This window comes from Rhamphochromis longiceps, linkage group LG17 (genome assembly GCF_057381845.1).
Source record: "Rhamphochromis longiceps isolate RC_006_pf linkage group LG17, R_longiceps_female_GT1.1, whole genome shotgun sequence".
Taxonomy (NCBI): Eukaryota; Metazoa; Chordata; class Actinopteri; order Cichliformes; family Cichlidae; genus Rhamphochromis; species Rhamphochromis longiceps.
This window is the reverse complement of record NC_140573.1, coordinates 7043661-7069264: the sequence shown is the minus strand read 5'-3', so window position 1 is coordinate 7069264 and position 25604 is coordinate 7043661. Positions and strand designations below refer to the sequence as shown.

Below are 25604 nucleotides of genomic sequence, written 5' to 3'. Positions count from 1 at the left end.
TTCTGTTTCTTTCTCAGAGTCCCCAACTGTGATGTTGGCAGCTGGTAGTTTTTCTTCACCCTATGAGCATCTCAGTCAGCCAGAAACAAAGCGTATGGTGGAGCACTACACTGCCTACCTGAGTGATAACACCAGGCTCATAGCCAACCCAGGCCTCAAGGTACCTGAGGACAAAAAGCCTGAGAACACACAGACAGTTCATACTGAAGGACGGACTGAATGTCATTTACCGCTGTGTCTGTGAAGGTTCTCAGTCGGTCATTTACTGTTACAAACAGCCAGCCTTGCAGTCGAGTGACACGCATTCACAAAGTGCCATACCTGCCAGTACGCACACTCTTAAACATATTGTCAGGCTTCTTACACTGGGACTATAACTAAAACATGTAAATCGATGTGCTGCATCTTTAAAACAGGGGACAAAACTCCCGCATGGATTTTGGCATTCTGTGTGCATTCCTGTCCTGGGGGGAGTTTGAGTTTGAACTCCCAGGCCCCAGTCCCAACGCTGATTCCCAGGCTAGTCTTAAAGACCCCCTCCAGTGACCTCATCACCCCTTTCAAACTTAGAAGCTTGTCTGAAAGTGGGATGTGATTTTTCAGGGCTTCAGGCCTAATCAAGTTGCATTAATCACTAAATGGTGGTTTTCTAAGCTTTGTTCTGGCCTTGTGACCACTATTCTAACACTCCTGAGCAGAGATGGGATGAATATTTTCAGGTTTAGGCACATCATAGGAGGGTGCCTTTAAAATTAGCTGTAGTTCTGTTTTCCTTATGGGCTGACTGAAATCCAAATTGCCAAGAGTTTTTATTCACTTTGCATTCAAGACGAACCCAAATGAAATTTTCACCAGTCCAGCACTTTTTCCTCCTCTCCTTGCCTGCCCCTCACTGTCCATCTCTCTCTTCCTTTATACTTTCCTCTCTATAGTCCTCTGTCAGGAACGAGGTTATGGCAACTAGTCATGTTACGGATGAGTGGATGACACTAATGGAAATGAGTAGCCTCAACTGCTACATTGTGCGCCGTTACATAGCAACGCCCAGTGGGGTGCTCCGGATTTACCCAGGATCTCTGATGGACAAAGCCTTCGACCCAACCCGCAGACAATGGTGAGGGTTACTTTGGAGGGTGTGAAGAGGAGGAGAAAAGAGCTGAAGGCATGTGTGTGCATGTGTTTTTAGGGAGCAGAAAGGAAGTATGAGATAGAAGTGTGTGTGTGTGTGTGTGTGTGTGTGTGTGTGTGTCAGATAATGTTTTCCAATATTAATAAGCCTAGTACGTTTACAAAATGTAGAATTTTAGGGTTTTTTTTCATTATTGAAACATTAAAGTAAGATCTATGAAAAAAAAGGTCAAGTGTTTTCTTTTCCCCAAATCAGGCCATTTATGTATCAGACTGTACATAAAAGATGGACATTCCCTGTGTTGATGTCCTTGTTTTTTGTTTTTTTTGTTTGGATTTTCTTTTTGAAGTCTTGAGTATTGTCTTTTCGTGTCTTAACCTTTTTTGTTTTTTATTCAGTTAGTTTGGACATTGAAAGATTAGGTTTTGCTATTAGAAAGGTGCATTTCCTGTCAACAGTGATGTTAATTGGTTCTCCATTAGTGAAAAACAGGCCTAAAACAAAATGTACTTGCTTGCATCTGACTGAGAGACCAAAGAGACTGCAAATGTCTCTCCCAGCTCCCAGATGATGTAAGTTTAGGGATTCTGAAGCTATTTGAATCTCACAATCACTGCAGCAGATCTTGTGTTGATGACTTTTCCCCTTAGAACCCATAAGAACAGTGTTTCCTGTAGCATTTCCTTCAATGGCCACAGTTGAGTTGAGTTATCGTTGGGAACTGCAAAAGAATCACTTCATGTTGTATCCCAATGACTGTGTGCTGTTTTGCGTAGGTACCAGCATGCTGTGGCTAACCCTGGCCTCATCACCTTCACGGGGCCGTACCTGGATGTGGGCGGGGCCGGATACGTTGTCACAATCAGCCACACCATCCATGCCTCCAGGTGGGAGCACTGGTTATGTTTGGGGTTTTTTTGTTTGTTTGTTTGTTTTTTTTCAGGGGTGTGGGTGGGTGGGGGGTTAAACGCAGAATGTGTTATATTTTACTGCACCAGAGCAAAAGTCAAGTAAAAATTGCCAGCTCTTTTTATTAGATATTGGAGAGCAGACTCACTGTTGGTATGAGTCAGAACAATCATTGTGGGCAGCTAGGCTCTCGGCCCAGAAGTCAGCTTAGCCAGACTGCACTATCTCTGAAGGCAGGAAGTAATCTGAGGGAAACTTAAGGAGCCCATTGACCATTCTGTGCTATAGGGTTGTTTTCCAAGCGAGATGACATCCTGTAACCAAATGGTCTGGGCTTAGTCACAATTGTCTTCAAGTGTCTTTTCTTTCAGAGTGCCCTCAGCCAAGTCAGCATAGTGCAACCAACTTCCGGTGGTACAAAAAAAGGAAAAGCCAAATAATATATCGAGTGTTCCACCATTTCCTTTGGCCAGTTATCACAGAACTGACTGCAGAATATTTTGTAGAATCAGGCCTAGGCTTAGAGACTTCAAAGGGCTGCAGCGGTGGTTGAACTCAAAGTATTTGTTTCGAGTTCAGTGAGCTTCAAATGCAAATCACCGCGATAGCCACAGTGCCGCTTGCAGCAGTAAAAGAGCTGTTTACCACAGTCCGTGCAAGTGTTTAGCATACACAAACATTCCTCGTCAGTGTGTGCGAGATAAGGCCGGATTAGTGCTGTTGTACTCTCGCCTCAGTAAGCATAATATACAGTCTACAGTAAACACTGATTTCAGGAGATCAAGCAGTGCGTTATGTTTTTTTCTTGTTTTGTGTGTTTAAAAGGTCTATAGAAAAGTAGGGATCCTTAGTAGGAAGCCAAGTATCCTGAAGACGGACTTTTTCCAGATTTTGTTTTCCCTTTCCACAGAATTTCAAACCCCACTAAATGCCTTTTTTCTCTGTGTATTTTTGTCTATTCGTAGCTCTCAAATGGCACCTGGCTACGCTGTTGCAGTGATGGGTATAGACTTCACCCTTCGCTACTTCTACAAGGTCCTCCTGGACCTGGTGCCCATCTGCAACCAGGACAAAGGCAATAAGATCAGGTAAAAAGAGGATGGATTGTGCGGCTCCCTTCTTTTCTCTTCTCTATGCAAGTTTTTCCTTTCTCTTTTCAGTGTCAGTTTCTGTGTGAGGGAGCTAAATTTCTGTTCGGCTGAGCAAGAATTAAACTCGCCGGCTGTGCGTGAAGAATAAAGAAAGCCAGAGGAAGACATAAGCTGATTATCACAACATTCCTGCTGGAGTTGTAGTGTTGCTCCTGCCTCTGTTCTACATACTTTCCCCAGCTTTTATGTCTGTTCTTTTCTTCATCTATCTTCTTCCACACCTGCCTCCCCCACCAACCCTCACTTCTTCGTTCTGTCTTTCTCCACTTTCTCTTGCTTCTTCTGTCATGCTCACTCTGTTGGTGTTTATGGGTCATAAAAAACAGGATCAGCCCCTGGAACCAAGAGGGCATGATTTGGAAAAACACACAAGGGACAGTGGGGAGAAGAACAGAGCTGTGTTATATAGACTAGGAATACAATATAGAAATAGCAATTAAATGTTCTGAATGAAAACCTCAGTAATGGCAATGTTCTGACGAAGTACCGACTAAATTGATGAATTCATTAAGTTGATCCTGACTGCCAGTTTTATTCATTTTTATTTTAGGTGCTTCATAATGGAGGACAGAGGGTACCTGGTTGCTCACCCGACTCTCATTGACCCCAAAGGTCATGCCCCAGCAGAGCAACAGCACATCACACACAAGGTAAATGCACAAACACAAGTTAACATGGAAATAGGAATGGATAGAAACCTTTAGGAGTATGATATTGTCATAATTCTAATGAAATCTATTTTCTTTCCTTTGGTAGGAGCCACTGGTGGCCAATGACATCCTAAACCACCCCAACTTTGTCAAGAAAAACCTCTGCAACAGCTTCAGTGACCGCACAGTCCAGCGCTTCTACAAATTCAACACCAGCATTGTGGTGAGTCGCATAAAAATGTAGCATAACTAGAGGTATGAATGTGTACTTTCATAGCATTCATACTGTAGTAGCAAAAACAGACACACTCCTCTGGGCCCCGCATAGCAATATGGAAAAATCTTGTAGTGTAACACTGCCATCTCGTGGTCATACGTGCTGTTGCAAACTTCTGTTTGCTATTTGTGACTGTTGAGTCTGTGTGTGGTTGGAAATGAAACAGTCTCTGTCTTCATCTTGCCCATCCTTACATGGGTAAAAAGCACTTTGAGGCTGGTGTTAGAAACTTCTGCAGCTCTTTCTGTTTCAAAGTTTCTGTTTAGTGTGTGCAGTTTTGAAGTTTCTCTCACCTTTTTTTTTTTTTTTTTAAAGAAGATTAAAAAGCATATTGATTTTCCATGGATTTGTGTAGCGATGTAGAGGTTAGAGTGACCTCTCCAACTCTTTCTCCTTTAGGGGGACCTCACCAACCTGGTCCATGGTAGCCATTGTTCTAAATACCGCCTTACCAGAATCCCCGGCACCAACGCCTTTGCCGGCATTGTGAACGAGACGTGCGACTCCTTGGCGTTCTGTGCCTGCAGCACGGTAGACCGGCTGTGTCTCAACTGCCACAGGTCAGTACCGAATTCTCTTTACCGTTTAGCTCTCTGACACATTAATGCTTTGTTAACATAAAGTAATGCTCCTGTTGAAAAATAAGAATGGGTCTGATTTTGCACGAATCCAACACCCAGAGTTTGATAGTTTGATGCAGCAGTGATGCTGCAGCTTGCACAGGTTCAGGAGTCACACAGTGACTTTTTCAGTCAAGGAATTTGCTTAAAGATTAAGCAAACATTAAGTCTGAATCAAACTGTGAATACAAGTTTCTCACTGATCTGCTGTTTAACTGTTTGCTGTTCAGAATGGAGCAGAATGAGTGCGAGTGTCCCTGTGAGTGCCCTCTGGAGGTCAATGAGTGTACAGGCAACCTCACCAATGCTGAGAACAGGTGGGTACATTGTCTAAAGCACATACACTTTACCCCTTCTGCCTTCAGAACTGCTCATGCCACTACACAACAAGGTTCTGGAAATATTCTGGAAATCTGGAAATATTTTTCAGACATTTTGGTCCATTTGGACATGATGGTATCACATGGTTGATGCAGAATCGTGAATCCCTCGTGCGGCCATATCTGAAAGGGTTTGGAAAGATTGAAATCTTGTGACTGGGAAGCCATTTGTGTACAATAAACTCACTGTCATGTTCAACATGATTTGAGCTTTGTGACATGTTGTGTTGACCTGCTAGAAGTAGCCATTAGACGACTGGTACACTGTAGTCATGTCTGTGAAGCTTCTCAGTCATCCAGGTTATCGTAGTTTCCAAGTTTTCCAAGATCCTTAGACTGTAGTCATAAAGCGATTTGGTCAGCAACAATATTCAGATAGGGTGTGGAGGATGGATCAAGCATAAATGTCGCAGCAGAAATGGAGACTCCTCAGACCACCAAAGATTTTTCCAACCTTCTGTTGCCCAATCTTGGTGATCATGTGTGAATTGCATCCCCAGCTTCCTGTTCCTAGCTGACAGGAGCTGCACTCAGTGTGGTCTTTTGCTGCTGTAGCCCAACTCAGAGATGCTCTTCTGCATACCTCGGTTGTAACAAGTCCTTATTTGAGTAAACTGTTCCATTCCTACAAGCTTGAAGAAGTCTTCTGGCCATTCTCCTCTGACCTCAACAAGACTTTTTCTCCCAGAGAACTGCCACTCGCTGGATATTCTCTTTATTTCGGATCATCTCTGTAAACAGAGAGATGGTAGATTAGCCTGTCTGGGACCAACAACCATGTTGCATTCAAAGTCATTTAAACCACCTTTCTTCTCCATCCTGATGCTCAGTTTGACCATCATCGTGACCATGACTACATGGCTAAATCCACTGAATTGCTGTCACATGACTGGCAGATTAGATAGTTGTGTTATACTGCAGTTCAATGGATCTACGTAATGAAGCAGCCGGCGAGTTTGCATTACTGCAGGTATATCATACATCTGCGATAATACTGTCCCAAGTTATAATCACCGAAGATGAGCTACAAATGACAGCAGAAAGAAATTACAGCTGACCTCAGCGCTTACAGAATCTGAAAATAATGTCATAGAAAACAGTCAATGGTTTACACAAGATGCCTTTATATGACCGTATTAGGAAAACATGCTTGGCTTGCATACTGAACTACCCAGTGACTGCAGAGCAGTGAGATACCCACCAGAGAGCGCATTAGTCATTCTAGAGGGAGCTATGCCACACTATTTGCAAGGTAGTTGAGAAAATCCTCCCACATCTTATCAGGATTAAGTTCAGTCACTCTTGAGGCCGAACTTGTTTTTTTTTTATTGGTTCTTAACTTTCAGATGATGCCTCTTTTGTTCTTCTTCTTGGTCAAATAGTGATGCAGCTTGGTGTAAGACATAGCCCTCAGTTCCCTTTATGCCAGAAGTGCTTCAAAACGGTCTTTAAAAGCCCAGATGAAAATCACACTGCTTTGATCTTAGATTTAAAGGAATGGGACAAAAGGGTTCTTGACTGTAAAATTCATTTCTCCAGCCTTCCTGCTTGCATGTGGTGTTTTAAAGGCAACCTGCTTTCTTCATTTCTAAGTTAAGAGTTCCTGTCATATTTCCCTCAACGTGTTTTGCAGACGTGCGCGCGTGACGCTTCAAACTTTTTGAAAGCTTCCCGTGCAAATGTTTGTGGGTGTTTCTCACTTTTATATCTCTTGCTTTCCTGCTGCATCACTCTGTCTGTTCCAGGTCTTTTCCTTTACTGTTTGAGCCATTCTGCATCCAATCCATCATTCACAGTGCCTCACATTTCTCTCCCTTATTACACTCACCTCCTTTCATCAGCCATCAGCAGTCTTTGACAGCATGTCAATGTTTAAAATGCCAATTTCTCCTTTATTTCAGGAAGACGTGCAATTAAATTTTTTTCACTGTCAGTTTTTTTCCCTCTGTATTTGTCTGGCAGCATCGACGTGTCTCTTTAGAGCTGATTGACATGGTGAAGACATTTCTTTGTGTGCTCGTGCTTTGATTTTTATTTTTTTATGATCTTTTTTTCCCCAGTTTAATCATATTTAATGGTAGGATTCGGGTTGTCTAGTTAATGTAATTGATTTGTGTTTTGACCAAGAAAATGTGTCTTTTTTTTGGTGTATTTTTCTTAGGAATCCCAGCTGTGAGGTGCATCAAGAGCCTGTCAGTCTGAATGTGATTGATCCCAGCCTGCACGACACACTGCCCCAGTGTATCAACACCCGCTGTAGCCAGAGATACACCAGCAGGTGCGTACACCAACTTTGCACATTTGGTACACTTTGACAGGTGTAACAGCACAGTGATAGAGAGCTGATGAATAAATAAAGAGCATTTTAAAATGACATGCTTTTATAATATCACTAATATGCTTATTAATTGTGGTCAAATGTTACTAAAATGAATAAACCAAACATAGACAACATAGAAAAACACACACAAGGGTGACCAAAGTGCTGAACAATAGAAATATAAGAGACACAATAAGAATAATAAATACGATAAAAATAATAAACATAGCAAAAACAATAAAATATAAGTAAATACAAGTCAGTTAACCACTGAATCCAAAGCCAGCGAATAAAAATGCATTTTCAATCTGGATTTAAAAACTGATAGGTTTGTAGTGTAAACCTATTCGCTGAAACGTTAAGGACAATTTGCTACACAGCAAAACAAGACACGAGTAGGCAAAGTTCTTCATGTTTCTCGTGCACGGGAGAGAACCGGACAAACGCCGTTCCTTCGCTTGACCCCAGTCGCTCTCGTCCGCTCCCCCATAACACTGCTCTTTTATTGAGGTTACATGAATATACATAGGTTCATTAACATATGACGTCTACATACAAACAAAGAGTACCTTGCCTGTGTGTGTGTGTGTGTGTGTGTGTGTGTGTGTGTGTGTGTGTGTGTGTGTGTGTCTTCCCTAAACCTGCTGGTCTGGAAGTCCAGCAGTTCATCTAAACAAAAGGCACTTAGACTAAAACAGATATAGATACGTTTATCCTACCATAAAACAATAAGAGAAGGTACGACCTCTCCCATGCTCCCAGAGTGTGGGTCTTAATGCCAGAGCACTGTGGAATGCACACAACGTCTCTGCAGACTATTAAGGATCACACATCCTATCACTACACAATCGATTATACACCTCTAAGCATATATGGTTAAATATTTCTAAGCATAAATGACAATAAACAATACAAAACCTGACAAAAACCAGCACTGATGTCGATTGCCTAATGTGAAGACCGGAGCTGACCGGAGTGAACGAGTGGGGACATAGGGCTTCAGAAAATCAGACAAATATGCAGGTGCCAGACCATTTAAGGATTTAAAAACCAATAAAAGAACTTTAAAATGAATCCTAAATTCAATTGGAAGCCAGTGCAGGGAGGCCAGGACCGGAGTAGTGTGCTCAAATTTCCTTCTACCAGATAAAAACCGTGCTGCAGCATTCTGTACTAGTTGCAGGCGTGTCAGAGTGCCCATTCCAACCCCTATTAAAAGGTAGTTGCAATAATCCAAGCGTGAGGTTATAAAAGCGTGGATAACAGTCTCCAAATCACGCCTTGAAAGAAACGGCTTAACCTTCGACAGACGCCTGAGTTGATCAAATGATGATTTCACCACCCCATTCACGTGGCCCTCAAAAATAAGTGCAGTCGATTTTTAACCCAAGATTGGTAATCGAGCTCTTCAGGTGAGGGGTCAGAGCAGCAAGGTCAACATCAGGGATATCAGAGGAACGATTCGGGCCAAACAGAATTGCTTCCGTTTTACGTTCATTAAAATTGTAAAAGTTTAGAGCCATCCATGACTTAACATCGCTAAGGCAATCAAGCAGGAGTCTAATTGGGGAGCTATCAGAACAACTGAAAGGAAAATAAAAACCATGGTAATAGTGGACATTAGGTTGCAATTTATAGTGCTCAAAAAATTAAAGGAACACTTTTAATAAGAGTTCAGCGTAAAGTCAGTTAAACTTTTAAGTAGCAGAGGGGTTAATAAGTTCCAGTTGTTTTGGTGTTGATACAATAGACAAAAGATTCACTAGAGTGGCAACAAGAGACAACCCCCAAAAGAAGGAATGGTTTTACAGGTGGAAACCTCCTGACTTGGACAGGGAGTTACTCCAGGAGAGCTGGACAGGGAGGTGGAAGACCTTTAACCCTGTGGAAGGCCCTGTGCTCACTGCCCAGCACTGTGGAGCCAGATTGGTGTTTGTCATAGAAAACATGAATTGGCAGGTCCACCACTGGCAACTTGTGAAGAAGAAAAACTGCAGCGAACGTTGTGATGCTTGTAACATCGTTCAGCATGACTAGTTTGGTGGTGGGTCAGTGATGGTCTGAGGAGGCATATCCATGGAGGGACGCACAGACCTCTACAGGCTAGACAATGACACCCTGACTGCCATTAGGTATCAGAATGAAACCCTAGATTGTCAGACCCTGCACCGGTGTAATTGGTTACATTGTCAGGCATGAATACCAGCACATAAGGGTCAGGCGAACCACAGAGTATCATTTTGAGTTGCTGCAGTATCATTTTAGCAAAATGGCCCAGCTTGCTGCATAATTTTCTTCCCCCCAGTAAGATCTGATGTGTTTTGTTTTTTTTTGTTTTGTTTTTGTTTTTAAGTGTTCCTTAAATTGTGAGCAGTTTATGTGTAATTATTTGTAATGACACTTTATGTCGTCATCTGTTTTGGAGCATTATGGAAAAACTGCAGTAGTAACGGGTATTGCACCTGGTTTTTACATGATTAAATGACTTTCCAGATAACAGATGAAATTAATAAATTGTAACTTTTGTTTTTATTTCACTTGGAAACAACCGGAAGAATGCTTTTGAGGGCTGTCATATAGTAATTGTTTATTTTGCCTTTCGAGAAATCTTATTTTGAAGGTAGTAACCAGTTTGATTCTTTTGTTTTTTTGCGTTGTATAATACGGTCTAATCAACCTACTATCAGGTTATTAGGTAATAATAGTTATATATATAAAAAAAAATACATTATTGCACCAAAATAACCTTATTACAACTGAAGCACTGAGTTTTACCATATCGATTACTCTACTATTGCTGAACAGTTTTGCTTCATTGCTACTGAAGTATCTTTCGTCAGTATTACTTTTTCTTTTTATCTCGCACTACACTATTGCAAAAAAATTTCAGCCTTATCATGAATCTGATTAATGCTTTTTATGAATCGCAGTCAGACAAGTACCGACTGTACTTTCAGCTGCTCCCTTATTCACAAGGGCTTGCAGAATCAGGTAGCCTAATGTGTATATTACTTTATTACCTCATTATTGTCAGTCCCTGTTATTTCCATGTTATTGCCAAACTGTAATATAATGTATCAACTGCTTGATATCTACGTTCTGCATCCTCAGTGACTGTTTCGGTGTGCTGGACTGCGAGTGGTGCATGGTGGACAGTGATGGGAAGACTCACCTCGACAAGCCTTACTGTGCCCTGCAGAAGGAGTGTTTCGGCGGCATTGTTGGTGCCAAAAGTCCCTATGCAGATGGCTTGGGGCTTATGGGTGAGTTCTTTACCCAAAGAAATTGAGATTTTTTTTCCAATTTATTATATATGTCCTCTTTGGACCCTTGGCTTCATCAACATATTTATTAAATGTTTTAGAGTTGTAGATTGAGCCCACCATTATGAACCATTATGAGGCCTTTTTATTGAATACTCTGTAGGGCACCTTCATAGTGATGAAAAAAGCAACAGCACAAGAAGTCAAAGTTAAATAATTTCTTTCAGGTCCTTAAGACAACAGTTTTATTTAGATTTATATTTTTCCCTGAAACTTTTCCGTTGCCTGGTAATTTTCTTTGGAAAGAGAATTGGCCGTCTTCCTGCAGTTGAAGGCTTTTTCAGTGGTACTTCACACTGACGAGAGAATAGAAGCGAGGGAGAAAATGTACCAGCATCTCAGCAGGAGTGAGGATCTGAGCCCGAGCTGTTTGATACTGGCTTGTTGTATTGTCTCTACTTGAGCCATCTGAAATCCTTTGTGACTTCTTTAAAAGAAAACCTTCTGTCTGTTCTCTCTTCTGCAGATGAGGAGGTAGCCTCCTTGAACATGATCAAGAGCGCCCCTGTGGGTCCAGTGGCTGGGGGCATTATGGGATGCATCATGGTGCTGGTGCTGGCTGTGTATGCATACAGACACCAGATTCACAGGCGCTCGCACCAGCACATGTCTCCGCTAGCTGCGCAGGGTAGGACTAATGCATAAATTCCCATATTTGTTTTGTCACACACCTTTTGTGAAGCTGTGGAGAATCTCAGAGCTGTGAAAGTGCATCTGGTTGGCCTGTATTTGTAACACTGGAAAAAAAGTTACAAGAACTACAATGTTTGTTATGTTTATTTTAGTTTAAATGATGTCATTTCTTTAAAAAAAAAAAAAAAAGAACAGACAAAAACACAGCCTTAAAGGAATGTGATTAACAAGCGCTACAGCAACTGGCGAGTGCCACTGGAGCTAAACAGCTGACATTAGCATCAGCACAGCAGCAGCTGCTGCTTCTGTATGATTTGTGTAATTACACAGAAATATTGACAAAAACATCAAACAAGATTACAACCTCATTAAAGCTCCTCAGTCCAAGTCACTTTCAGTCTGGAAGTTTGGTAAACAACCTGGAATAGTGGAGAGTGTGGCTACATTATCACGGGGTATTAGTCTGAGCATTTGGCTCATAGATTCAGAGTTACTCAGCTTTGTGTACTTAGGTGTCAGTGCTTTCACCAAACCACATATACATGGCAATTTAAGCTGCAGCTTTTGGGGGTGCAGCCTAATGCCTACTGAATATCTACAGTTCCCACATGCACACACATTCATGTGTTTGTTTTCATCATTCTTACTCTTCTTCTTTTTCTCCACGTCGCTTCAGAAATGTCGGTGAGAATGTCCAACCTTGATAATGAAAGAGATGAGAGGGATGAAGACAGTCACGAGGACAGAGGAATCAGTGAGTGTTGTCTGATGTCGTACTGATCTACGCTATATTGCCAAAAGTATTCACTCATCCATCCAAATCATCTAATAGAGGTGTTCCAGTCACTTCCATGGCCACAGGTGTATAAAATTAAGCACCTAGGCACACAGACTGCTTCTACAAACATTAGTGAAAGAATGGGTTGCTCTCAGCAGTTCAGTGAATTCCAGTGTGCCACTGATAGGATGCCACATGTTTGATAAATCCAGTCCTCACTAGTAAATATTCCACAGTCAGCTGTTAGTGGTATTATAACACAGCGGAAGCAGCTGGGAACAACAGCCACAGTCAGCCACAAAATGGTGGAATCACAGAGCCTCAGATGCTAAGGTGCATAGTGCACAGAGGTCACCAACCTTCTGCAAAGTCTGGTACTACAGACCTCCAAACTTCATGTGATTAGCTCAAGGTTAGTTCATAGAGAGCTTCATTGAATGGACTTCCATGATGGAGCTGCATCCAAGCTTCACATCACCAAGCATAATGCAAAGTGTCAGATGAAATGGTATAAAGCACGCCACCACAGGACTGCCAGAGGATTTGTTCTCTGGAGTGACAAATCACTCTTCTTCGTCTGGTGTGGGATTATTATCTAGTGAAAAGAACTCTTAATGCTTCAACATGCCAACACATTTTGGATAATTTCATGCTCCCAACTCTGCTCCCAATATGGAGATGGCCCACATGACTGTGCACCAGTGCACAAAGCAAGGTCCATAAAGACATGGATGAGCGGGTTTGGTGTGGAAGAACTTGACTGGCCTGCACAAAGTCCTGATCTTAACCCAACAGAACACCTTTGGGTTGAATTTAAAGGGAGACTCTGAGCCAGGCCTTCTCGTCTGTCTTTCTGACCTCACAAATGGGCTTCTGGAAGAATAGTCAAAATTCTCAGAAAGATTCCTAAACCTTGTAAAAAGCCTTCCCAGAAGAGTTGAAGCTGTTAAGGGTGGGCCATCATCATATTAAACCCAATGAATTAGGGATGGGAGGTTCACATGCATGTGAAAGCAGATGAGCAAATACTTTTTGCTACATACATTGTATTGTATCATGAACATTTTGTACATTTATGTAGAACCTTACTTTTTGACAGCACAGGTGCACATCTTCTTGACCCATTTGCTCTCTTTTATTTTCAGTCAGCAATACTCGATTCATAGCTGCAGTGATCGAGAGACACACTCACACTCCCGAGCGGAGACGGAGGTACTGGGGGCGGTCCGGGACAGAGAGTGACCATGGTAAGAGAACCATTTGGGCACGCAGAAACCTGGATATTTACGATGAAGCTGTGTGCAGCTGTGACAGCGCTGTATGTCAGTGCTGATGGAAAGCGGAACTGAGTCAGTCATACCTGAAATGTCAGCAATGCTGTGTCAAAACAAAACCACTGATTTAACTATTTCGAGAGTTCCTGATTCTTATTGATAGTTGCAGTTTCAAGAAGGTTGGCGCAAAAAAGCCTAAATCGATCCCAGTCAAGTCATTATGGTGGCTGAGGAAGCCTGTAATGAGTGGGTGTTGATAATTTAAGTAATAGTTGCCTTAATTCTGTGTAAGTCTTGTATAACAACTCAGCCTAAATGAATGTTGTTTACGGAAAATGAATCATCCACTGGTTACAAAAGTGGACCATACTGTACTTTATAAAGTGTTACTCACATGAGTTTGCCTCCAGCAAAGATTATATTTATATTGCTATAGATGTACATTTTGAATATTGCTATAACATATAAATATTCATTTGCATGAATTGTCCAGGAAGTGAAGGGCAGACTGCATGCAAGCTCTGCTTCAGAGTAATCTGCCACTAAAGCTGCTTCTCCTTTGTGCTTAAAGGAGGAGGTTAGAGTTTAAGGGAACGATCAGGAGGTTTGCTGAACATAATCGTCTAGGAGAAAGACCCCCAGGGTCACAGAGGATCACAGTATCTCTGCTGACTTGGAAAAAGCTCAAGAGTTTGAAGATGTTGGATAAATATTGCCCATTAAAAGTCTGTCACAGTGGCCTGGGCTAAAAGCAGCGACGCAACATGAAATCAAGTTTGTACTTTATTGAATATAAAACCTTAAAATGATTCATTTAACTACATGGTGTCATAACAGATCTGCAGTTAGCTCTCAGTTCCTGCGCTTTGGAGCATCTCCTGGCTTGTTCTTTTTGTTATATCACAGTTCTGAACCGTGTTTTCTCTTATCTTTAGCTCTGGAAGAGCTGCTCATGTTCACTGTTAACGTTTGTAGAACTCGCAAGTCTGACGCTCAATGTGGATGGACAGTTTCACCCACATGGGCACTTACCACCTACATGTAGCATCACTCCACTTCCTGGCAGTGAGTGTCTCGGTTAGATGTTGCATAACTGATGATGCCAGAGAGAAGAGGGATGAATATGAAGAGAGGAGAGTGGGCTAAAATGTAACAGAACGAGCTTGTCTGCTGTGTGCTGCATACAGTATTGATTGTAGGAACAGTGGAATGTGGTTCTTTTTCTCTACTTCCACCTCTCTTTCGTGCAGTTTTTCAAGGATTAGATGTATTTATTTGATACAACATTTGATTATCATACTCTTGCCGTAAAGATTAGAGTGTAATGCAATGATGTAAACTGGCTAATACCACAAGCAGTCTTAATATTTTGTGCAGCTGAAGATGGGGAGGGTTTGTAAAATGAAACATGGAGAACAAGTGGGGAGATGGGGAGATGCAAAAATGATGAAATAAGTAAAAAGCAAGGGCAAGAGGACAGGAAGAGAGAGGAAGATGAGTAAGAAATAATGGAAAGAGTGGGTGTTAGTCCATTAGCGAATATAACTTTACACATACACAAGCATTATTAGCTTCAAAGTTGCTGCTTGTCTCTCATCAGTCAAAGGTTCCTTCCCACCATTATTCAGTCACTCAGACTTGCACACAAGCCTATATACAGATCACCAAAAACAGACCATTAAATCTGCTGAATGACGCACAAACTCTGTTTGCTGTGTGGTCCGCTTTAAGGATAAGCTTCCAGGCAACAGTTCAAACCAGCCATTAAGGAACGTGTGCTGCATATAGCCATATAATCTCCAAGTTTAATCCACACACCTGGCAATTTTCAGTCTGTTTGTACTTCAAACATTTGAATGCTATGTAACCCAACAAACCTTTAGAACTAGAATAGGAATGTTTAACCTTTAAGAAAAGACAGAATGGCAGTGGCCCCATCCTGTATTAGGTATCGCGTATATAATTGTCGGCTGTTTACATTGATATTTATGTATAATCTACCTATAAATTATAAGACAAAAAAGCTTAATTACTAATGAATTACGACTAAATATGATTTTGAACAGTGTTTAAAAGTACATGTTTACCTGGTCACTGAAAGAGGGAAGGGCATGAGTTTTAAAATGTTGGTACAGGTCAGACACTTCACTTAACATTACTATTAATAATAATAATAATAGAGCATTTTAAGTAAGGATTAAACTATTAAAAAGTATTGTTTTGTAATAGTTTGAAATTTTGAATTTGCTTTCTAGCTAAGATCTAAAATTTAACTTTTGATTATATAGCTAGCAGCTAGTAGCTTAGCTTAAGTTAGCTAATCACTGCATACAGAAGTCTGGCACCAAACTCCCCATAAGACAAATCTGATTTTATTTTTGCAACTAGCTTTATAAGAAGCAGTGACCAAAAAAGGACAGCCATAATGGATTTTTTATTTTTATTTTTTATAAACTTTGGACGACACGAAGGCTAGTTGCTTTACTCTATATTGACGCTAAGCTAATTGGTTATTAGAGCTTTATTCTTAACATCCATATGAGAGTGGTATCAATGTGTTTGTCTAATTCTCACCAAGAAAGCAAACAGGTTTGCCAAGTTTTTCACCTGTTTAAAGTTGTTAGAGGAAAAATTGCAGTTCTATCTTCAAGGCATAATAACATGGTAGTTTAGCTCGGCCTCCCTTCATCTCATGACATTAAGTAGGATTTGATATCCTCTACCTGGTGCAGCTGTAAATGGTCAGCAGTGCACAGTTGGTGGTAGATTTACCTGAAGCACTGGGTTATTGCTTTTGGGAAAACTGGGAAAAATTGTGACAAAGTTGGCACCTTCCATGTCTGGAACTTCTTTGTCTGTTGTCTTAGGCCAGCTAATCTTTGGAGGATCAGGAAAAGAACAGTATAAATAAACTTACATACAAGTCATTCCCTTACCTGAACCAGTTGTTGGTTATTGTTAAGAGGAAGATGAGAAACATCACCTTAATGCCACACTGGATTGATGCTGAAATTTGTTTTAAAGAAGATATAATAATTATAATAGTAATGATAACAGGTGTTATTTCAGGATATCTGGTTTTCATGAGCTATAATCCAAAATCATTAAACAAAAGACAGCTTGAAATATTTCACTTTATTTGTAATGATAATGATGTAATGATAAGAAGATATGAACGTTTACATTAAATTATGAAAAAAACTTTTTAAAACTGCATTAGTAGAGTTCTAACATGACTGGTTTATTGTTTTGAGTGAAGGGCTTTTTAGCATCAGTAGGTTACCATTACTGTTGTGAGCAGCAGTAATTGTAGGCTTGGACCTGGGCTTTGGTATAGCAAATATTAAGCTGGATTGCTGCTGGAAAATATGAACCCAGCAGCCCTGCAAAACTGATCGCTCTCTGATGGTTTAGATGTTCAAGTGTCAGATGTTTTTCAGATAGAAAATGGTTATTCTGACATAAATTTAACGCAGGGCCAGACCCGTAAACACACATACTTCTAACCCCACTGCCTGCAGCCCGCGTGCCACAGATGCGTTCGCGTGTCTCTGGAGGTTTAATGTTTCATCATCCAAAATGACAGTGATTTTTCTATAAATATAATCATAGAGGCTCTCAGGCTTACAGGGTTATTTACTCAAACAGTAATAACAGATTGGTGTTCCACAGAGCAGCACGGCTGGTGTCTTTTCAGAAGCTGAAAAAGATGGAGATAAAGGACTAAGGAATGTGGATTTATTTTCACATAGACTCTAAAAAAGCATTTTTAGTCACACACTGTGTTTTTAGATGCTTTTTTATGGGCTTCAGGGTGGTGAAATCCACTTAGATTATAAATGGGATCTGCACTAACGTTTCCATTTAGGTGAAAAATCAGAAATAATTACTAAAGAGAATTTATTTTATAGAAATTGCCCAAAGTAGAAGCTTTGCTGGGCAGGATGCAAATAATTGCAGTCCACAATCTGTGAGAATCATTACACATTGACCTAACAACCAAAAGGTCCCCGGTTTGATCCCAGGGAGGAGACGCAAATCATCTTTGGGGCAACTGGTCTAAACAATCTGCCCAATCAAACATGAAGAGCTGCCTGCTGTGACGACCCTTTATGAATAAACCCAAAGCTACAGTATATGGTAGCTTAAAGCAGTCAACAAGTGACCTCTGGAGTCGGTGCATTTCGGCCTGTCATGTACTTCTCATATGGTTTCTCAGTGACTGCACTTCCCTGTTACTAAGTTCAGTTAGCATTGTGCACCAGGAGCCATGTCGGCCCATTTTTCTGCCTCCTCGGGCTAAACGTGTGTGCGAGATGTGTAAGAATGAGATCATAAATATGTATGTTTTTTTTTTAATTGTTATTATTTCAAACTGAGCTGAAAACATAAGGAGTAAAAAAAAAAAAGCCCCTGGGGAATGTTTACTTGTTAATGTGCCATCAAATGCCACCAAATAGTGCCGTCAAATAGCTTGTACTGCACTCAGAAACATTATGAGCTGCCGTGTGCTCACGGGAACGTTTCTGTGCTGAATATTCACGATCGGAGAGCGTCATTAGTTAGCTGAGTTGTTACATTTTATGGTGCCTTCCCATTTCTATTAAAGCGGAGCGCAGGCGTCATTACCGACAGGTCCACATGTGCAGGGACTGTTTAGTTTTGCTTTGCCACGCTGCCTTCTTCATTTAGTTTCAAACTTTGAAACATATATTTAAGAATTTTTTGCTTAAGATTTTAAAATTGCCCAGTAGTTTTGAGGGAAAGGTTTGTGAAATAACTCCATCCTCTGCACTTCTTTTTGTGTCCAGGCTACAGCACCATGAGCCCGCAGGAGGACAGCGAGAATCCGCCTGGAAACAACGACCCGCTTTCGGCCGGCGTTGACGTTGGCAACCACGATGACGACCTGGACCTGGACACTCCCCCGCAGACGGCGGCATTGCTCAGCCACAAGTTCCACCCCTACCGGCACTCGCACGCGCACCACCACCCGCTGCACACCCATACGCATCACCTGCAAGCAGCGGTGACGGTGCACAGCGTGGACGCAGAGTGCTGATCCTCCTGAAAGGACCGGAACTGTTCTTTTGTTTTGTTTTTGTTTTTTATTAAACATAAAAAAAGACAGTGGTGTGTAAGTAGAGAGCACACACAGTTGGAGGGAGACGCCACAGGTAGACTTAGTGACGCTTCAAGATCTCATTGTGCCATCATCTCAGTCTTGAGCCCTCTTTCATTTAACCACACTTAAAAGCGGACACGTGTACGCGGCCGCACTTGGGCCAGTGGATGTAACCAAGTGGGACTTCCTGTTATTTTTCTGAAGGACTCGAGATTAAGAGCACGTAACAGCCTTCAGACGCAAACAGAAAAGCTGCATGAGCCCATTTTTTGGCTTTCACTGAGGACGGGACACAACTGGAAGCTAAAAGCCTTCTTGGGGGAGGTCAAAGATTGTTATTATTCTCCAGGACCAGTGGATTTTTACAGTACAAGCACTCATGTCGGACCCCTTTTTAAAACAGGGCTAAATCCCGAACTCCACACAGGTTGGAACATTTATGGAAACTGTGGGACATCTCTGAAGGGGAGTGAAAATACTGCATTTTTGAAAAGTGAACTGGATCTAGTGAGATTCTAAAACAGCCTCTATTTCAACTTTACTCTCCATGAAGAAGCTCTGGAGTTTGTTTTATTCTTTTTTTCTTTGTTTTCTCTGAAAAGCAGCTGCCTTTATCCAAAGCAGTGGCTGCTGGTCTGACACACAGCAGTGTGGCACGATATCTGGACTTTTCCATGAATGTTTGTGAACTTCAAAGTAGGAAGAAAAGGCTTCAATATTCACAGAAACGCAAGAAGAAACACTTTAAAGAGGAAAATATTATTTTTCTACTATTTATTAAAGGTAGATTTTCAAGAGAGGAAAGCAGTGCAAATATGACAGCAGTCGGGGTGCATCAGACACACCGGCCCACTTCCTGCAACCAGTGCATTAATTTTTGGGACTCATTATTTTTCTGTTTGTTTTTTTTTTTTTTTCCTTTCTTAAAATATCTGTGAATTTATTTTTGAATTTTAAGAATATCAGTACTATAACAGGGATTATTCTCATTTCTTTTTTTACCAGACCGAGGGATTCCAGTGCAGCTCGTTTGCATTTTCTTTTAAATGTTCTGTTTACTTTCTTTCAGCAGGAGCATAATTGAATAATCTCCTTTGGATCCCCATTTCTAAGTGCACTCAGCGGTCAGTCCATGAGGTACACTGGTCCAGGCACAACAGTCCTGCTGTAAATTTGACTTTTATGACACTTCATTTCACTGTTCATTTGATTCTGTTTCTCCATGCTGAGGTCAAAGGTGACATTTCCCCCCTCATGTACACAAGTAGGAAAACACTTCTTACTCTAGAGCCTTACCTTTTATGATGAAAGTATTTTCTTTATGAAAGCATCACCAATATTTACAGCTTTTTAAAGATCAGTGTTAAAGCAGGGCTGTTGTGTTGAATTGCACCATCTTGTTCTGGCGTACCTTAAAGCGGCCTCCCAGTAGGGAGATCTGCTCCTGTTCAGACTTGCTGGAAAACATCCTCTTTGTGATCTCGTCATGTTTTCGAGAGGTAGAACTTCTGTATTCGCTGCCCTTTTTTTGAGCCTCCTGGGGACTGGGCGAGGACGACACCAGCGCATAAAAAAGAAACCATAACCAAAAGAAAAACAGAAGAATAGACAATCCCTGGCTTTCATCACTGCTGGGAATTTGGTGTGTGAGGATTAGCAGAGACCCTCACAGAGAATGAGTGCTGTCCACTCTGTCTGCCTGAATAAGAAAAACCAGTACAGAGTGCTTCTTGTTTTATCACAACCTTTCACTTTTGAGGCTAAGCTAATGCTCTGGGTGTGTGTCTGTTAGGGTTGTGCGGATTTTTATACAAAACGGAATTAAATTTCTACCCAAGATAACCAAGATGGAAGTCTCCTCGTCAAAGAGGGAAAAGGAGATGCTGCTGCTGTTTTACAGAGGTTACACCCCATCAGTTGGCTCCTCTGTGGTTAACCACTCAAAAATGTATTTTTTACTGAGTGAGTGAGTGAGTGTGTGTGTGTGAGATGAAAGGATGACTATCCACCAGGAGCATTTTCATTGAATGCATTATTTTTCAACATAGTATTAGAGAATTATAGGTGAAAATGATTGATCAAGAAATCCACTTATTTTTATTGAGATGAAGAGTCACATGACCCGATCTGTGCTTTTGTGGGTTTGTTCAGCTGATCGAATCACGTCAGTGCGGCATCCGTGTCTTGTTTTTTTTCCCTTCCGCCTTTTCAGGTGCCGAAATGTTTATTGTTCTTCAGAGATTCACTATGAAGTGTAAATACGGAGTCACAAATAGCTATTAATAACCTGTACACTCCATCGTTTTATGTTGTTAAGACATGATGTATGCTTCAAATGATGCTCAGATATTTGGGTTGATATGTTCTGTTTATGGTGTCTCATTTTTATTTTTTTTGGATGCCTCGGATGTGTTTTGTTTGGGTTCTTTTGGGAGATTTATTTTTCTTTAGGTCCATATTGGATGGAAGTCAGTACTTGGTGATATTAATACACACTTTTTATGTTTAAAAGACTTCTAGTTTTTAAAAGTTTTATCGTGTTTTGTGTCTTGGAAATGCTAAAGAAAACCTCTCTCGTGCGCTCGTGTAGGTTCGTCACAGCAGTACTACACAGCTTGTCACTCACTAATGACCGATCCAGCTGCCTTGTAGTGGGTTAGAGTTTACGCCGCGCTACTTAAGACTTTCGCCCGTATTCATTTACAGTCGTTTTGGCGCATTTGACACTTGAGGAGAATATTTACATTTGCACATTCAGTGTGAGCCCATTACACTTTCATCTGCACAAGTGCTAAATAATTCGACGGCTCTGACAGAGTTGACACATTACCGTGTGCCCGTTTTGTCTCGGTGCGTGTTCGTGTTTAGGGTTCCCGCTCATGACCAGGATCACAGGAGACGTTTGCCAGCTCGTAATGACGCCGGATTTACCCACCTGCAAGGAATTCAGATCACAAACACTGACTGATATTCCAAATTGTCCTCCCCCCCCCACCCCCCAAAATAAATAAACCACTCTACGGTACGTTAATTCAGTTATTAGAACAAATGCAGTCTCAACAGTATTTTCTTTTAAACGGGGGTTGTTTTTTTTTCCTGAAAAGTGAGTGCACCATTAAAAGCTTATTTTCCAGGAGAGTTTTAATCAGTATTTAGCAGCTGTTGTAAACAAGTATATATACAGAACACTCTAAAATGCAAATAATGTACTGAAGGAACATGTGTATGTCACCCCCCCCCCCCCCCCCCCCCACCTCATGTATCATATAAAGTTATCAAATTGAGATTTATTGCAATGTGAATGTGATAAAGTCCATTTTACACCTACACTTTGTGGCATTCTGATTCCTGCTCAGTGTTTATGATGCTCTTCAATGGGTGAATAGAGTGAAACTGCATCTGCTGCTGCTGCACTGCTCGCTGGAGGTTCAAAAGAAAGGGGGAAAAGATGAGATTGATATTTCTCGTCAGAAAAAAGAGAATGGCGGCACATCTGTCGCACACAGATCCACATTCAGTCAAACTTGTGTCGTTTTATTAGATTTCATGCAGCTCTTTGTACAGCTACAAAAAAACTACTAGCATGCAGTGCTGCGAAAAACTAAGCATAATTCAATAGCTTGTACAGCAACATTTAGCAGCAGCAGCTTGAAAGTAAATCATTTTATGAGTCTCTCACATGGCCCAGTTTGAAATGAGTTTACACACAGCTCCTGCCATCGCCTTTATATCAGACTGAGGTCCAGGCTTTGACGGGGCCATTGCAACATCTTGATTCTTTTCTTTTCTAACCGTGTCGCTGTAGATTTGCTGCTGTGTTTGGTATCATTGTCCTGTTGCATGACCCAGTTTCAGACGAGCTTTAGATGTCAGGTTAGCTCACATTTCAGTCTAGAATTCTTTATATGAGTAAATAGTTTGCTTAAATGTCTCAAATTTGCACGTTCTGTGATTGCCAATGAGCCAAAATCAACACCACTACCGTGCTCAACAGTTGATAATAGATAAAACTGCAAACTTCTGCTCACACTTATGGTCAATTAATCAAGTGCATTTGATAACATGAGGTAGTGTACGATATAGTGGAGTGCTAATTAAGTTATCACCTATTTCTGGCAAGCCTGGTTAACAAAGTGCTGTACTGTATGTTGTAGATGTTGCACTGCTGCTGTAAAGCTGGGCATGGGAGGATGGAGTTTGTACTGTAGCCTTTAGCACTTTCACTCAGGAGCTCTCCACTCGGGACAGACTTTGATGAGTGGAAAATAAACTGATGGAGTTCCCTGGAAAAGGCACTCTGCCTGCACTTCATGCCTCAGTATCACAACACATATTTCCAATTAAAGACAAATTATTTACAATGCTCATTGACAGAGGAAACAAAGCAGAGTAAATAAGTCCAAACGTCAACTTTAAGAAATCTTCCCTACCCCTGGGAAAATATTATAGAAGCGGTCATTGCTGTAGATCTCACATACAATAAACAAAGTACACAAAAAAACATTTCCTACATACACAAAAAAGGAGTCAGTGGGGCGCCAGTTTACCTCACTGCGAAACTCCCTGAGAAGGTGACCATATACATTAACAACCTGTGTTCCTTAGCGGCATGTCCTCTCCAAGTCTCTCTCCACTCCCTCCTATCCACCCTTCAATACTGCACTATCAAATAAAAGTTATTAGGAAACAACTGGCTGGCATTCACAGGAAGAAAGATGGTGGATTCACTTGGAGGTGCAGTTTCAATCAGCGCTCGGATACTTACTCCTTTTAACTTGCCTCATCATTGTTCTTGGGTTAGTGCTTTTTCTTTTTTTTTTGTTGCTAATGGTGAATGGGAGAACAGTGCAGTCTTTTGAAGTCCTGAAGGAAAGTGATTTAGCAGCTGCTTAAACACCTGCTGTGTCATCACTGTTTGGTGAAGTCACGAAGTGAAGCCAGAAAGCTGTGCAGAAGTGTTGTCTTAGCAGGTATTCTGACGTGTATGACACCATTAAAAAGCACGGGCTCTATTTGATTTCGGTGGCCTAGTTTTTGGGACAAATTGCTGACATCGTTTAGGAAACTGTAATGAAAGTGTCGTTATTGTCATTTCTAAGTAAACCTGTGCTTTTAGATTTTAAAGGGTCTGGTCATAAAACTAACCGTTTAGCCATTTTACCCTGACTCTAAACTGATGAAGCCATTCCTGCATGGCTAACATTGCATGTTGCCATGAGGAGAGGAAGCTAATTTCTCCCTGACTTACTGATTAGAGCTAGTCATGCTGAGCTGAAGTGTATGTGGTCATAGAGTAGAGGTGCTGGAAAACAATGTATGAAGCAAAGATGTCAGGTCTTACTTTGTCATTGAACAATTACAGTGCATTGAACACGAGACACTTGATATTTAAATACAGAACCTAGTCAGTACAAAGAAATGAGTGAGATTACTGTTTGGCCCTAAAAATCCTAGAAACATGGCATCTAACCAGAAATGCTTCTGGATGACATTACCTGGTATCCAGTTAGATCGTAAGTAATCTTGGAGTCAGGCTCTTCCCTGAGCCTGCTTCTGCTGGAGTGTTCTTCCTCCCCACTGTCGCCAAGTGAGGAGATCTTTTGATTGTTAGGCTTTTCCTTCTTATATTGTAGAGACTTTAGCTTGTAATAAGAGGTGCCGTACAGTTGTAGTCTATTAGAGCTCTAAAAAAAACACTGAACACGTCACAATACATGTTTTGTCAAGCATGAAATATAAAAAACAAGCAGTCAAATAAAATTGTGAAGGACACACTTTCATATGTAATAATCCGATATTGCACAATCCTCCCAAGCTGATTAAATTGCATTTAATCAGGTAGTTTCACTAAGATACAAATCACTTTTACAATAAAGATAAAACACATTAACTAGACTGTCGGTGCAACTAAGGCCAAATAATAACAGAAGTCAGAAATAACGTCACTGAAGCTACTGTGAAGTCTGTAGAGTCAAAGTCATCAAGGGCTATGACATAATCTGGCCTAAAGGGAGTTTGCTGTTCAGTATTACTTAGATAAATGTCAATGAAATGAATCTATAAGCACAGCCTGAGACGAAGCAATGACGTCCATAACCAAGTATTAAAACAGATTAGATAAAATAAAATGAAACTGATTTGCAGTTTTTTTTTGTTTTTCTGTTTTTTTGCCTGTCCCGTTTGGTTCTTTTGCCATCAGAATTGTTGTCAAGGCAAAGAAAGACAACTGATTTGCAGTTAAAAGGCAAGAAGTTAGTATAATTAGTGCAAAACACAAAAGCTGCACTTAGAAAAAATTCCCAGCTTTGATATTTAGAACTAAATGGTGCTAATTGTGTTTTTCAATTACCACTGGGACCATTTCTTTTTACTGTAGAAGGTCATGGAACAGGTCATCCACAAACCACCCTGCACTCAGTAAGCCAGGGAGATTATATGTAGGGGATTTTGTGTGTGTTTGTGAGTGTGTGTCTGCGTTGTCTCAATACCTGGCTCAGCATTCACACTCTCTGACAGCAGGCTAATATTGTCTGATGCTTTTTCATCCTGTGCTATTCTCTCCGGTTCACGCGTGCACATTTAGGACACCGGCACTCCAAAAAAGCTGCTCTTCAGAGGCTTTTTGCCCTTGTTTGGAGAGCCCTGTTTTAATGACACGTAGCACTGTCTGAACTGGCATTGTTGTCTAGCCCAGTAGTTGGAGAGACTGCTCAACATGGACGGAGGTGGATGAAAGCCAGCCTCCACCCAGTTGGAAGTCTAAATAATGAATAAAAATCGATTCATTTGTTCTGCATAGCTCTGCAGATGGCAATTATTTCTCACAATAAAACAACGAAAATCTGTGTACATTCTAGAAACATCACCTAGTTAGTAAATGTATCATCCTTTACACTCACAAATCCAGAGGTACAGCACATATAGCTCCATCGAAAGATTTTCTTGATATCCTGGTGAACCTCGGCTCTAATTTATTTCAGTTCTTGACCCCCACATTAAGAAATCGATCGTTGCAAAGTAAAGTGGTGACTTAGC

General features: G+C 41.1%; 1 protein-coding gene across 1 annotated transcript in view; it reads left to right on the top strand.

Annotated features, from left to right (window-relative positions):
* The window catches only part of cachd1 (cache domain containing 1), a 109510-nt gene extending 87926 nt beyond the window's left edge, over nucleotides 1-21584 (top strand). The window contains exons 14-27 of the mRNA XM_085386207.1: nucleotides 18-160; nucleotides 933-1114; nucleotides 1906-2016; nucleotides 3004-3126; nucleotides 3740-3839; nucleotides 3946-4062; nucleotides 4516-4676; nucleotides 4967-5053; nucleotides 7278-7394; nucleotides 10548-10699; nucleotides 11226-11387; nucleotides 12069-12146; nucleotides 13316-13417; nucleotides 18256-21584. Coding sequence (XP_085242333.1) covers nucleotides 18-160; nucleotides 933-1114; nucleotides 1906-2016; nucleotides 3004-3126; nucleotides 3740-3839; nucleotides 3946-4062; nucleotides 4516-4676; nucleotides 4967-5053; nucleotides 7278-7394; nucleotides 10548-10699; nucleotides 11226-11387; nucleotides 12069-12146; nucleotides 13316-13417; nucleotides 18256-18506 — 1886 coding nt within the window. The 3' untranslated portion in view covers nucleotides 18507-21584. The remainder of the gene's footprint in view (nucleotides 1-17; nucleotides 161-932; nucleotides 1115-1905; nucleotides 2017-3003; nucleotides 3127-3739; nucleotides 3840-3945; nucleotides 4063-4515; nucleotides 4677-4966; nucleotides 5054-7277; nucleotides 7395-10547; nucleotides 10700-11225; nucleotides 11388-12068; nucleotides 12147-13315; nucleotides 13418-18255) is intronic.
* The last annotated feature ends 4020 nt before the right edge of the window (nucleotides 21585-25604 follow it).